The sequence below is a fragment of the Phalaenopsis equestris genome, unplaced genomic scaffold, assembly GCF_001263595.1.
Source record: "Phalaenopsis equestris unplaced genomic scaffold, ASM126359v1 Scaffold222338, whole genome shotgun sequence".
Lineage (NCBI taxonomy): Eukaryota > Viridiplantae > Streptophyta > Magnoliopsida > Asparagales > Orchidaceae > Phalaenopsis > Phalaenopsis equestris.
The window spans coordinates 86208-101491 of record NW_018240513.1 but is presented as its reverse complement, the minus strand read 5'-3'; the positions used below and the strand labels follow the sequence as shown (position 1 = coordinate 101491).

General features: G+C 35.1%; 1 protein-coding gene across 2 annotated transcripts in view; it reads right to left on the bottom strand.

Annotated features, from left to right (window-relative positions):
* LOC110037616 (tRNA(Ile)-lysidine synthase) overlaps nt 1–15284 on the bottom strand; it is a 64365-nt gene that overhangs the window by 24411 nt on the left and 24670 nt on the right. For both annotated transcript variants that reach the window (XM_020742309.1, XM_020742308.1), the window contains exons 5-7: nt 13427–13603; nt 10395–10497; nt 10101–10210 (exon numbers count right to left, since the gene is read on the bottom strand). In XM_020742309.1, coding sequence (XP_020597968.1) covers nt 10101–10210; nt 10395–10497; nt 13427–13603 — 390 coding nt within the window. The remainder of the gene's footprint in view (nt 1–10100; nt 10211–10394; nt 10498–13426; nt 13604–15284) is intronic.

The window sequence follows — 15284 nt, the reverse complement described above, 5'->3', positions numbered from 1 at the left end:
AAGAGCGGTAGAAGGATAAGACATTGGCAACCTATTATGAGGTAAAATTCAAACTATTCGTCTTAAATTAATTTTCTTTAGTAACTCTTTCATTTCTAATATGTTATTTATAAAGAATAAATATAGAAAACTTAGTTCTTACAGCCAGACCGTCTGTATCCGTCTTGATAAATTTCAAGCCTTGGGTCGGGTCATGACAATCGGCCTCTCCAATTTACTTACTGATCAAAACCTAATTCAATATCTTAGCCTCTAGATCCCCGCACACACCTCATCTCATCTTCAACTCTAAATCTATTCTTAATCATCTCAATTCATTCCCCCTAAATTTAATCCACCATCTAATAACCCCTCACAACCTCATAATAAACTACTAAAACTATCTAACGCTTGAGCCACCCCTGAGCCCCTTGGACTTAATTTTGGAAGAAATCAATTTCCACTTTAAATTCATTTACCTGTCGCGACCCAAATCGGGCCGCCGGACAATAAGATTTACTTTTTTTTATTTTTTATAACTAAATATTAATAAATCAAAGAGTCACTAGTCAAATTAAATTAAAGTATTATAATTAAATTTACCTAGTTATTGGTTGTCCACATTTTCTATAAGCATTTTTTTTTCTATCGCTCATCTTTTAATAACATAATTAAACATGAAATATTAGTTTAAAAGTAATAATAAGCTAAACAAAACTAATGAATACTCATACTCACTCGTACCCTTGAACTAGAGTATTACAAGAAAAACTAAAGCAATATGCATGTCTATTTAGCCTGTTAAGCTTCTTAATAAATCATAATACACATTTCAAATATTATTTAATGAATTTTACTATATCAATGGCATATCTATATCATTTTATAGTTGTACAACTGTCATAGAAGTAGCGTCTAAAATTTTATACCAATTAAGAGACTTTAAAATAACAGTAAGCTAAACAAAGTTAGTGAATACACATACTCACTCATACCCTTGAATTAGAGTATTGCAAGAAAAAATAAAACAATATGCATGTATTTTAAGCTTCTTAATAAATCATAATACACATTTGAAGTATTATTTAATGAAATCTTACTATATCACTAGCTATTTATATCATTTTATATTTGTACAACTGTCATAGAAACACCGTCTAAAAATTTATACCAATTAAGATACTTTAAAATAACATTAAGCTAAACAAAGCTAGTAAGTACTCATACTCACTCATACCCTTGAACTAGAGTATTGCAAGAGAAAATAAAATAATATGCATGTATGTTAAGCTTCTTAATAAATCATAATACACATTTGAAATATTATTTAATAAATCTTACTATATCAATAGCATTTCTATATAATTTTATATTTGTACAACTGTCATAGAAACACCATCTACAAATTTATACCAATTAAGATAGTTTAATATTAATATCCTTTTCCATTTACATTTACGGGTATCTTTGTGTTTCCCTGCTAGTACATAAAGGGGTGACTCCATCATAGTCAGTCATGTACATACAATCACTCAGCATTGCATATCATTCATGTGCTTATCTTACTGAATTCAATATATATATATATATATATAGCAATAACCAATGCATGATATTAAGTAGATACAAACATTCATAATAATGAAACCAATAAGTAAAAGAACATATAAATCAAAATAAAACTTACACAAGTATCATCAACTACTAATGCAAAATAATTCTTCTTATTGCAAGGTAATATTGGGTAAAACTGAAGGAAGACGACGCAACTCACAATTAAAGATTTTGATTTCAGATACAGGCAAGTTTAAGTTTGATAGACAATGACTGAATTTAATTGTGCCTCCAGGTTGATTTGAGTTGAATCTATTAAATTTATAAGATATTTTTTAAATTAACAGTTATTATATTTATATCTAATATTACTTTATAAAAGTTATGTATATAATATAAGTGTACACACATGTGCACATAGAGCACAAATATTTTTTCTAACTTGTGTGTATATGAATACATACAATTATCAAGTGTGAACTTCTAAAATGTATATGTGCAAAAACACGCCTATAAATGTGAATTGAACTCTTGAGTAATTCAGTTTTTGAGTCAAAGCAAATCAACTAAAAACCAATAGAATTCAAGCAATGATTGAGCATGCTTCGAGTGTTTTGACATAATTATCACCACTGATAGTGCCTGTAAGGTGGTTCCAAGAGAAAAGTTATCAACATAACAAAGAATAGTAACCATGGTTGTATTACTTTTACAACAAATAAAGCTTTATCCCACTAAGTGGGGTTGGCTACATGAATCCTTTTTCTCCATTGTGTCATATTTAGTGCCATATTTTTCATAGTGTCATATTTAGTGCCATATTTTTATTTATTTCTAATAAATTAAGATCATTTTTTTATACAATATGCTCAAGTCTTCCTAGGTCTACCTCTTTCTTAACTAAAATGTCTACTCCCCTCGTCGGATCATCAGATGGTCGACGTTTAATGTGACCAAACCATCCAAATATAAATAAATAATAATTAAATGTAATTATATTAGAATAAGATGATGAGTTAAAAATGCAAGATGTAAAATCAACCACAATGGGTACCTATGAAAAATGAAAATTTAAAGATAAATAAATTTGACATGAAATAAAATACTTAGCTACAATATAAAATTGTGAGTAGTTTTGGGACTGCCTATAAATAGATCAAACATAAATTGATGATAAAATAAATAAATAAATAATGCTATAAATTTGCGATTCAAAGTTAAAAAAAGAAACTATTAAAAAAATATCTTTAGAAGCAAAAGATTTTATAGAGGTTATAAGACAAGTAAAGCTATTGATGAATTGTATAGTAGACTGGGTACTTAAGGCAAGAAAAATGAGATTTAGAGATCTTGATCAAGTTAAATTTATTATATCATAAAGCTACTGTTTTGAGAAACTATTATGCAAAAGTTTAAGGGGACATATTTTTAAGTAGAACAATGAGAAATAAATAAAGAGTGTTGTAATTGATCCAAAAATGTGAATTTGAGTTAGTTTTTGAAAAGAATAATATATAAAGATAAAGCTTTAGGTCAATATGGAATGCTAATTAAGGTTTAGAGTGTCATGAAAATATTAATATAGTTTTGTTAACAAAACCTCCAAAAAAATCTTAAGGGCCAAATGCATGCTAGATAATTGAAGAAATATTTTGGCGTACATATTTAGGAGTAATACAAATATTATTATGGTAATCATACAACAACAACAACCATAACAAAAAAGCCTTAATCCCATTATGTGGGGTCGGCTACATGAATCATTTTTCTCCATTGTGTCATATTTAGTGTCATATTTTCATCTAGTTCTAATAAATTAAGATCATTTTTTATGCAATAAGCCCAAGTCTTTATTAATACAAACATTATATGGAAGAAGTAACTGATTATAGCTTAAGAAAAAAACATTAACTAAATCGGTTTAATTCTAGAAAGATCTACATTGGTGACTTCTGTACTAAATTGACATAAATTATTGAAAGAAAAACATCTTCATATTATTTATATTGATCATAGAAAAGCATACAATCTACTACAATAATTGATTTCATGGAAATTTAGAAGAAAAATGTATGCCTAGAGAAGAAGGATATGTATAAAGATGAGGCAAATAGTACTATAAATACTTTTAGAGTAATAAAAGAGCTTTAAAAATGACAGAATTAGATTAAAGATCATTATTAGGTTTAGGTTTGGTTGTCGGAGAGGGATGCGAAAAATACTCAATGAGTAGCATTTGTACATCCTATTTGCATATAACATATAATAGATGGAAAAATTCTAAGACCCTATTTGGGATCACTTTTTTTTTCTATTTTTATTTTTATTTTTATTCTGTTTTATTTTTATTTATTGTGCTTCCATTCCCAAAGCAACCTTCCAGTACACTATTCCTTCCAGTTCAGAAACCCACAACAACCATTCTACCCTTCTCTCAACCAGAAGGCCCTCTACAACCCCCACTAACCTCGCCGGCGACAATGATTTGGCGGCGTCGGTCGCCATGGATTCAACCGACCGTGGTGGCCCTGCTCCTCCAACCAAGCGTCAAGACATGGTCATTGTCAATCCTAGCCGCGAGTTTTCTGTCGCCCTACAATGGGCTCCCTCCCACGCCATCTTCGAACAAGATGAACTTATTCTCCTCCACATTGAGACGCCAATTCCAATCGGCTTTCCTCCACCGGTCGGCATCGTTGGGAAGCGTCGGAAGCCAGTAGCACCATCACCGGAGGCAGGGGAGGGGGGTGATGCAGGGGTGTATGAGTTCTTGGAGGTGATGAAAGAAGCTTGCGAAGCAGCGCAACTGAAGGTTCTATCCTTGGGAAAAACGGCGACGATTCTATCGCAGATGCCATTTATGTTGCTCTTCTTAAAACTTGGATGGACAAGCAACTGAGAATTAGGAGCGGCTCCAAAAAAAAATATGTTTTTGAAACAAAAAGAATACAATTTATGTGTTTTTGATGTTTTGAAAACAGGCCTCATGTATTTTAAAAACACAATAAAAAGAAAGAAAATAAAAAACAAACAAAACACTTTTTTGTTTGTTTTCAGCAGTTTTTTTTTTTCAAAAATAAAAAACAGAAAACAAAAATTGATACCAAACAACCCCTAAGTAAATACAAGGTTAAGAAAATGACAGAAAAGTTTGTAAGTGGCCTAGGATTATGATCATACACACATGGTACATTTTATTCACTTTAACGGATGTGAATTGATATGATGTCAGAGTTGACCCAAATAACGATGGGAAATGCAAATTTTATTGTTGAAATCAAATAAGGTTACAACCAAAACACTTGGGAATAGGAAATGACAGAACACACAACACAAATTCAAACTAAGGCTTAGGTGGCAGTTTTGCAATTTAACGAGAAGTAATAAGTATGGAGGGCTGGATGGTCGAAAATCTACATGTTGCGTTTAGTTGGATGGTAAGGAGAGCAGAAAGGGTTGTAGTAGGGGTTGTGGTAGGGAGGCATAGGTCTGAAAAGGGCAGCAGCAATGTGGGAGGCAGTTGGAAGGGGTCGGCAGCAGGTTACGTGGCGGCTGGAAGGGGTCAGCAGCAGGTTACGTGGCGGTTGGAAGGAACAACAGCTAGGTAGTAGGCAGAGGGAAGGTAGGCGGAGGGGAAAAAAATGTCAAAAGAGGTTGTTTTCCTTGAAATGCTACAACAAATACGTTGGTAAATGCAATGGAGGAAAGGTTGCAGATGATAGGAAGGTCGAAGATAATCACCATCTCAGCACAAGATATCCACTCACATTTGGATACAACCCTATAAGGAAATACACGGGATGCTGACAGCTGTCCCGATAGAAAACATATGCCAAAACTGAAAACTTAAAACACAGTGAAACGGGTGCTTGGATTAGCGCCTGAAATCGGGTGCAGAACAGCGCCCCGGAGAGGCCGCCTCGAAACAGCCGGGTCGAAGCCTCGTAAAACCACACGAAGCAAAGCAAGGAACTGTGGCTTTGCAAAGGCCGGAGAACCCGCAACAAAGAGGAAAATCACGAATTATCGCGTTCCAGATAGGCTATTCGCACTAGAGTTTTTCTGGAAAGTGATTTTTGGATTCTTCTTGGCGTCCCACCTATCCCTTTTGTGTAGATGTTTCTCCTGAGCCTATAAATTGTTGTCCTTGTGTATGTGGAAGTCAGATTTGAGTTGTGTTTGAGTTTAGCTTCAGATTTCTTGTGTGAAGTCTCATTCCTCTTTTTGGGGTTGTATCCGAGGAGGTGGTCGTGCTCTAACTGTATCCTCTCTGAGATGATGATTGTATCCCCCCTTTCTACTCTTCTAAACCTTCTTCTCTCAACCCCTCTACTGTCGAACTCTCCCACCATCACCCGACACCCAACCATTCCCTCTTCCTGCAAGTTATCATTACTGTGTCCCATCAACCTAACTTCTTTGAAGCTCCTCGCAACCACCCCACTACTGTTGTTGACCACCTACAACCCTTCCCACTTATTGTTCATATAGTTTTGCACCTTACCATCGCTACCGCCCGCCTTCCATAATTGTCGTCATCCCTCCTAATCATTCATATTCCTCTAGTCGACCTCCACCACCCATTGAGTTACATTTAGGAGTGTGGTTTGTGTCGTCTAATGTCTTGTGTTGTTATTTCCGTTTCAGTCATGTTATAATCCTATTTCAATATTAATGAAAGTTTGTTTTTTTGTATTTCCACTATTTTTCCTACTAGTTCGGGTATCATTTGGTATCGAAACTAGTCCAACCCTAATCTTATCCTAGGATTTCCAAGCATCCACCCCTACCCAAACCACCTCCACCCAAATTTTCTTCTAATTCCAACCCTACTCATGCCACCGCAAAGAGGTATATTGGACTCAACCCGGGAAGAGATTCAACGAGAAATTCATCGTCTAGAATGGAGACTAGCAAAGCTGGATGACGAAAGTAGAGAACAGGTTACCTTCGTTCGTGATCGAGAGAGTCAAAGAGAAGACAATGACGAGAAATGAATCCGTTCCACAAGGAAGATCACAGTAACAAGGAATATCAACCACACTGTTTTGGTATCCAATATCAAAGGAGGCTGAGAGAAGAGGCTCATTGTGCATGTCAACAAGACTTTGGCATCATGATGGACCTCCCAAAGTTCGAGGGAAGCATGGACCCCGATGAGTTTATTGACTGGAACAAATTCTCGACTATAAAGATTTACCATAAGACAAACGGGTCAAACTACCCACTATTAAGTTGAACAAAAGCGCTTCCCTATGGTGGGAAAATATGAAAAGGCAGAAGAAAAGGGAAGGCAGTTGGGAGAAGATGAAGAAGTTAATGCAAAAAAAGTACCTCCCACCCCACTATTGCCAGGATATACTTTTGAAGCTCCACAACTTGCAGCAGAGAAAACCTTCAGTTGAGGAATTCACAGCTTAATTCAACCACTTGCAACTGAAATGTGAACTAACGGCCAGAGGAACATACGATAGTCAAATATCTCGGAGGTCTGAAACTCACCATCAGCAATGTGGTACAGTTACAACTATACTGGACGCTAGGGGATGTCCAAACATTAGCCTTGAAGAAGGAAAGACAACAAAGGCAGAGTCGACAACAATCATCTTTCAAGCAACAACCTTCAGGTAGGCTGTCACCTACAATTACTACAACCGGCAGAGATCTCTCAGGAAACACAGGCAAGCCCGGACAGGGGAATGACACTATGGATCATAGCGGGAAGAAACTGGAAAAGGGAAAATCCTCCAGCACGTCGTCGACTAGGAAGTGCTACCGATGTCATAGCTACAATCACATTGCCTCCAGCTGCCCACGAGCATGGTAGTCACATTCGCAGTTCAAGGCGTCGTAGAAGAACTTAGCAATGAAGAGAAAGTCGAGGAACAGGGTGAGGAGTATTAGCTTCCCCTATAAGAAGGAGAGGCGCTCGTGATTCGACGAATCCTACAAACCAAGGACACGAGAGATCCGCAGTGGCTTTGCCACAACATATTCTACACTGACTGCACAATGAATGGAAATGTATGCAGTCTCATCATCAACGACGGAAGCAGCAAGAATGTGGCGTCAGTACAGATGGTAAAGAAATTAGGACTCGCAACTTAGAGACATTCCAAGCAATATTTACTGGCGTGGCTGAAGAAGGAGAATCAAGTTAGCATCGACCAAAGTTGCTTGGTAGAATTTTAGATCGGAGACCAACTATAAGACCAGATGTGGTGTGACATGGTCCCTATGGATGTCTGTCATTCTTTGTTGGGAGAGCCTTGGCAATATTACCGAAGGAATCAGCACGACGGATATAAAAACACATATTCATTCACCAAGAACGGGAAGCGCATCACCCTCCTTCCCTCAACAGATTCTGAGGTCACAGAATCCCTTTTAAGCAAGACAACGTCAGTAGAACCAATTTTAGTAATGACACCAGACAAGGGGACTGAGACACCAGCCCCCGATACTGTACAAAACAGTCGAGATTATATCAAGACAACGTCGTACCAGCAAAACCACCGTCGTGTGAAAGGGTCAAATTGCTCTCACTGCACGCTCGTTTGAACCGATCATGGGATACTTTTGGAAGTTTCATCAGTATAGGCGTGGTCTACAGCCCCAGAAGGACAGATCGATATGGACATCTACTCGGAAGCTGGGGAAGACCCTCAAATACCTCGAGCAACAGTGCAGTCGCCAGTGAGATCCAGGTTGCTGAAAACAAAACAGAAGCTTTGACCAACAAAGTTGAAGCTCTCCCAACCCCATGAAATTGACGTTGGCGCTTGGATTAGCGCCTGAAATCGGGCACAAAACAACGTCGCGGAGGAGGGTGAGGGTGCTTCGAAACAGAGGGGTCGAAGCCACGCAAAACAGCGTGAAGCGAAGCGGGGACCTGCGGCTTCGCAAAGGCAGAAGAACCCACGACAAGGAGGGGAATCACGAATTCTCACGATCCAGCTAGACTATTCGCATAAGATTTTCGTTGGAAAGTGATTTATGAATTCTTCTTGACTTCCCACCCATCCCAATTGTGCAGATGTTTCTCTTGAGCTTATAAATTGCTGTCCTTGTGTATGTGGGAGTCAAATTTGAGTTGTATTTAAGTGTAGCTTTAGATTTCCTGCGAGGAGTCTCTTCTCCTTTTTGGGGTTGTATCCGAAGAGGTGGTGATTGTGCTCCGGTTGTATCCTCTCCGAGGTGGTGATTGTATCCCCCCTTTCTATCCTTCCAAACCTTCTCATCTTCGCTCCTCTACCGCCGAAACCTAACCATTCCCCCTTTATGTAGGTTATTACTATTGTCCCGCCTTCCTAAATCCTTCAAACTCCTCCCAACCACCCCACTGCCGTTGCCGACCACCTATAACCCTTCCCACATATTGTTCCTATAGTTCCACACCTTCACTTCACTACCACCCGCCTTCCGTAACTGTTGTCATCCCTCCTAATCATTTCTATTCCTCCAATCAACCTCCACCACCCATTGGGTTACATTTAGGAGTGTTGTTTGTGTCGTCTTATGTCTTGTGTTGTTATTTCCGTTTCAGTCACATTGTAATTCTATTTCAACATTAATGAAAGTTTGCTTTTGTATAGCCCTAGATAAATAGGGATAGGCCCATCAGTTGAAAGGAGACGTTAAATCCCCGTGGAAGAGCCGATCAGCTATCCCATTTCTGGACCGGTCAGTCCAGGCATATGGAATGCGAGAGAAACGTGCCCTCACACCCGCATCATGATAGTTACTAATTATTAGTGTAAGAAGATCAAATGATACATGACTGTGACTAACTTTAGTGCTTTAGATGAGCCATATGAAAAACTAATGATATGATGAGGAAAAAATCCTAAAAAAGTTAGAATTATGCTGTTAAAATGAAGGACCTCACAAGTACCAACAAGTAGATTTTGAAGTGGATAAAATTAAACTTTTAAAATGACTGAGAAATGATTTAAGTGTTAAACAACAAAGAATTCATTAATAATCAAGTTAAATGTGATAAAGAATAAGAATATTAAGAAAATATCATAAAACTAGAAATGAAAAAGAGACATGACCATAGCAAGGTAATGCTCGGTAACAATTATTGAGGATTAGGAAGTGAAAAATTGATTTGAGTAATTAAGAAATGAATAACATAGAACAAAAGCACACCGAAGATGAGTAGATTGTAGTGACAAGTGTAAAGAAAAGGAATGTGCTAGAATAACAAGGGGAGATGTCAAGCTTGTGCTTAATAGAGTTAGCAACACAAATCACACATAACAAGAACAAATAGTGAACACAAAGCAGATCCCAACTAGTTGGCATAAGGGTTCTATAGTTCACACTTTTCTGATTTGATAACTTACCCACCCAAAACGGCTTATCTTTCCAGATCTTTAACCCAATTTGGTAAACTGTAGACCATAACTCAAATTCTTCATTCCGCTATAACTATGAACTTACTAGCAAGCATGTCGTTCTATAACAACGGTAAAATGTATTCTTTCTTCCCATAACGAAGGCGTAAAAATAAATTAACTACATACTACATTCATAGCTGTAACCTGCAAGAAAATACCCACATTCATTATGGACACAAAATGCTCCAACATTTTGTGGCTGATATTTTCTATAAAACAACGTGTCAACCGGCATGCAGATACAAGTGCCTTCATTTCAAATGTAAATGAACCTGGAAAATCATAACAGAAATTGTTTCAGGCAGCAAGCTAAAGACAATAGGAAAATGTAAGCGTTTGTCCAGCAAGAATTATTTTTTCTGCATTGAAAGAAAAGGAAAAAACCATGATAAATTTCCTTTTCTACTAAAGAGTAAAGGTTGCAGTTATGTATGTGGCATAACATGAGAAACGTACTTGAGGGCAAGTTCTTCAAAGCATTGCGTATGCGGTTTCGGGCAAACAACATGCTTTGGTTTGTTGGATCTTCCACCCATATTTGTTTACTGCCTTGACATATCTGCCAAAAAACATCGGAAAACAGCTATAGTGAAACTCACAGCAGCACTGAAATTAAGAAAATAAGAAAATTATATGATACGACATTAAGAAAGCAATTAAAATTAGGGGAAAATTCTACAATGGTCCCACAACGATTCGTATGTGGCCAATTTAGTCTCAAATTATCACATTTTTTTTCAAAATAATCCCTCAAATATATAAAATTGAACTAAAATAGTGCATCGGAGACTAAATTGGGATCAAATTTTTATTATAATTTTTACTTGATGAACCATTTTGAATCAAGTTTTTATAATTGAAAGACTAATTTGGGGAATGTGATACTTTGAGACTAAATTGGACTCATACAATTAGTCTCAGGACTTTTTTGAGATTTAATATAATAACATGATAATAGGTGGACAAGTGCTCATTCCAACAAGCATTATGATGGAAGCTACATATTTCTTAACTTAAAATTTTCTATATATTCGTCACAACTTGGAATTTATTTGTAAATAGTTGATTGCAATTGCTAGTTTATTTTATGTAATTTAAATTTATTGTTGATTTCTTTTTATTTATTCAATAACTACATCGTCATTTTAGTTCTGATTCTAGTTCTGATTCTAGTATTTATTATTTACGTTTAATGGAGTTAGTAACTTATTTAGGGGATTGTAATTTGTGAAGACTAATTCTTTTAAGAAAACGATTTACATCCATTGTATCATTATAGTGGCATTATAAAGCACTAACCATAAACCATCCTATTTTGCGTTAATACTAGAGCACTATGTTTTCCTATGTCACTCAAAACCAATGTTAATTATTAGGGTAACTTAATAGATCATTAAAAAAAAGGGATTTGTTCAATGTACAACAACTTTTAATTGAGTTACTAAATTAATAAATTTAAATTTATAATAACATTAACTTGGTTAAAAAAATAACTGATAATTTTTAATTCAATCAAGTTCAAGCTAGTGAACATAAAGAGCATTTTATAATAATGTTGAGCCAATCCATTTGAATATCGTTAGCACAATTATAAGAAAGAAATAATTAAGATAAACAATTTAAAGTATTCAAAAATAATATTTATAAAAATCCTAAATTATAATTCAAAGTTCAAATTTTGATGTCCATGATGTGATAACAAGAAAAATAAACGACAAAAAACTAAAAAAAATTTTAAAAAACAAAGAAATTAGAAGTTGAAAGGTCTACTTATGATGATAGAGTTGATCATAAAATGTTTACTGAATGGATACTAGATCTAAATAACTTTTTTGAATGGCAAAGAACGCCTATTGAATGACAAATAAGGTTTGCAAATATTAATTAACTAAACAAGCTATAAGAAATTGAATGAGCATAAAAAAATAAAAGAAAAAAAATATAAAGAAGGGAACCCAGTATAGCTTGAGTTGAAATGAAATAACTTCTAAAAGAAAAATATGTCTATCATATCACGATTTTGATAAATTTAACTTCTTAACACGCTCACCAAAATCGATATTGAATACATAAATAAATTAAAAGAATAGTCATTGTGCGTTGATATCAGTGAAAACCCTAAAACAACACCATCTAAATTTAGATCAAGATAGAGATAACAACTCACCACTTTGCTTTTCAACTTATGTATAAGCGAACTACTTACATAATTTGGTAATGCCCCATTTTGAATTAGCAATAATCTGTTGCATACAATACATCCAAGGGCAGTAGTAACATCATCCTCACTAAGAATTATAATGAAAAATCATTTGCATCTACATCTAATCTAAAACTTTTCTGAAGGCATGCTTTAAGCATTATCAAATTCATATATGCCAATGAGTCTCACAAGAAAAACAACATCGTAAGCATCTAGTCTAACATTCTTTTAAGGAATGCTTTAAGGGTCATCAATCTAGTTAATATGCTAGTGAATAACATAGTAGGAACTTGCATATAAATGTAGATGAAAATAATGAGAGCAATGATTATGATCATATTCATGAATTAGATAAACATATTAGTGATTTGACGATGCTTCAGTTCATAATTCTTTGAATGTGCCACTCATACAATTGAAACTCATTAGAAAACAGCTCAAAAATATTTTAAATATAATGAAGAAACTGTAAAAATTTATAATTGTTAATGAAAGTTTTATTGATATCATGTCTAAGTCTACTTTAGACTGGATGAATTTGAAGCCTAAAAAAGATTTACAATATATAAAGTAGCATTGATAGATATAACTATAGTTTTTTGCCTTAAAGATGCTTAGTTTTTATTCAATTAGTTATGCATACTGTAAAATCTGATCTGAAGCGCGTTCTATGGACTTCACTCACATTATTTTGGATAAAAATTGGTGTTAGTTTAGAAGTTAGCCACTTAGGGAATATAATTCACCCTCTAAAGTAAAAGTCATTGCATATTCTACGTCAACACACATCGAGAAAGGAAGTAGGTAAGAGGGAACGATATATGCCTATGCAGCTGTTGTGCTTGAGGTTGAGAATTTGCATGATATTAAATAATTGTCAACTGATATTAAAAATAACTTTTGGCTACTCGACGGCTGTTGGAGAGGCCCCGACGGCCAAGAGGAGAGCTAGAGCTTGTTTCCTTGCTCTGATACTTATAAATATTTGGAAGGAATAAACTCTCTAATTTTACATAAAGCAAATAACAAATATATACACAGCTTGGACTAACCCCATATAATTGGAGGGAAAATCAAATCATCATGATAAAAAGGAAAGAAATAAACACAAAAATGGATAGTTAAAAGAAAATAATTTCTCCCCTTCAAATATAATAGCTGACCAACGGTCTCCTAAATCGGATATGCATATCAACACAAACAGTTAAAAATTTATTGAATGCGTTGAAAAAAAAAGAGATGTTAGGCAAAGTCTATCAAAATTTTGGGTAAAGTTAAGACTCACTTCATACATGTCACCTTTAGAAAAATCTAGTAATGGTCGAACAAGCAGTATTCCACGATTGCTGTAACCGCTCCATGAATGGCTTACAGCTGAAGAAAACAACTGTGAAACAGATGGCATGCCAGCAAGTCCAAAGACCCCACTATTACGTGATAGTCTCAAAATAAACAACTCAGCCTGCATCCATAGGCATTGATAGAAGAGAATACAATTACACTAAGTGATAGAAATTAACAGAACATAACGGTTAAAAATGAGTACCACTCAGCTCCTAACATCAAAGTCTGATGTGAAAAAATAGTACTATAAATCTAGAGTCTTAAAAGAGATCAATTTCAAACTGAAAAGTGTGCTAATTTTTAAAAGGGAAAATTACATAGCACCCAATTCTTATGATTTTACCTATCTCACACCCAAAGCTTTATTTTCAGACATAGCACTTTAACTATGGATGAAAAGATGGATTTGACTATTAAAAGATAATAATGAATGCTATTTTTCATACGATATTTGTAATAATGAATGTTTTGGTGTGAGACAAGTAAATAATAAAGTTTTGGGTGCTATGTATGTAAAAGCCCCTTTTTAAAAATACAAGAAACAAAGAGAACCGAGTAAACTTATAATTCTGGAAAGTAGAAACCAATGAAGCGCATGTATGTATTTTTGTGCAAGCATATATATAAATTTGTATAAAAAGAAGACATCGGAACACTGGTTGCTAATGCGATGCAGTATCTTCCCACCGGGTTCTGTACTGTAGCTGTAACCAAAGCCTACCTATTTCCTGGAGTTTCAAGCGGTAGCAATGTTTCCCGGTTTGGTTCCTTATAAACCACCGTAAAGTCCTTGCGTACTACTATCATACTCTGTAGCTGGAGTCAGTCATTGCCTCTGTATTTGACTCCCAGTTGTCGTTGATCTAGGATCCTACGTTCCATATATGTAAGGTGTTTTGCGGTCTGCAGGGGATTGCTATGAACTTTTTCCTGAAATCAAAACTTGAAGGGTTTACAAAAGTTGGGGGAGCTTGACAAGCTACATTCTTTTATTTCTTTTATAAATAGAGTATTTAAGGGATGTTATTGCATTGATTAGCTAAATAAAATTTTAGATTTCTCTCAAATTTGTATATTGTTTGATGTGAATTCTTCAGACATGTTGCAAACGTTAATGAGAATTTCAAAAGAAAAGATTTCCCCTTGTATTAGTGTGAGGCACAAATCTTTTCTGATTATATCTTCATTCTCATACATTTATAATTGAAATTTTGTCAAGGCAACCGTGATTTAGTTTTCCTTTTTGCCGTGTAGTCCTTTATTGTTGTGGTATCCTTTTTCTTCCTTTTTTTGTGAATTTTTTTTAAATTTTGACAATATTTAAATTATAATTTGGAGTGAGAGCATATTTTTTTGTGCATCACATTTTTGAATTAAAAATTTTCAGCCTTTAAAACCTCCTGCACCTTAAAGTCGGCCACCCTAAACTACATCATCGAGGTCAACCTCTTCAATCTGGTCCAACTTGAAATAGAAGTGTAATAGCACAGTAAAGCATGCACATTATCTAGAATGCACATTATCCTTTTTAAAAAGGTGCTATGTATGTAAAAGCCCCTTTTTAAAAATACAAGAAACAAAGAGAACCGAGTAAACTTATAATTCTGGAAAGTAGAAACCAATGAAGCGCATGTATGTATTTTTGTGCAAGCATATATATAAATTTGTATAAAAAGAAGACATCGGAACACTGGTTGCTAATGCGATGCAGTATCTTCCCACCGGGTTCTGTACTGTAGCTGTAACCAAAGCCTACCTATTTCCTGGAGTTTCAAGCGGTAGCAATGTTTCCCGGTTTG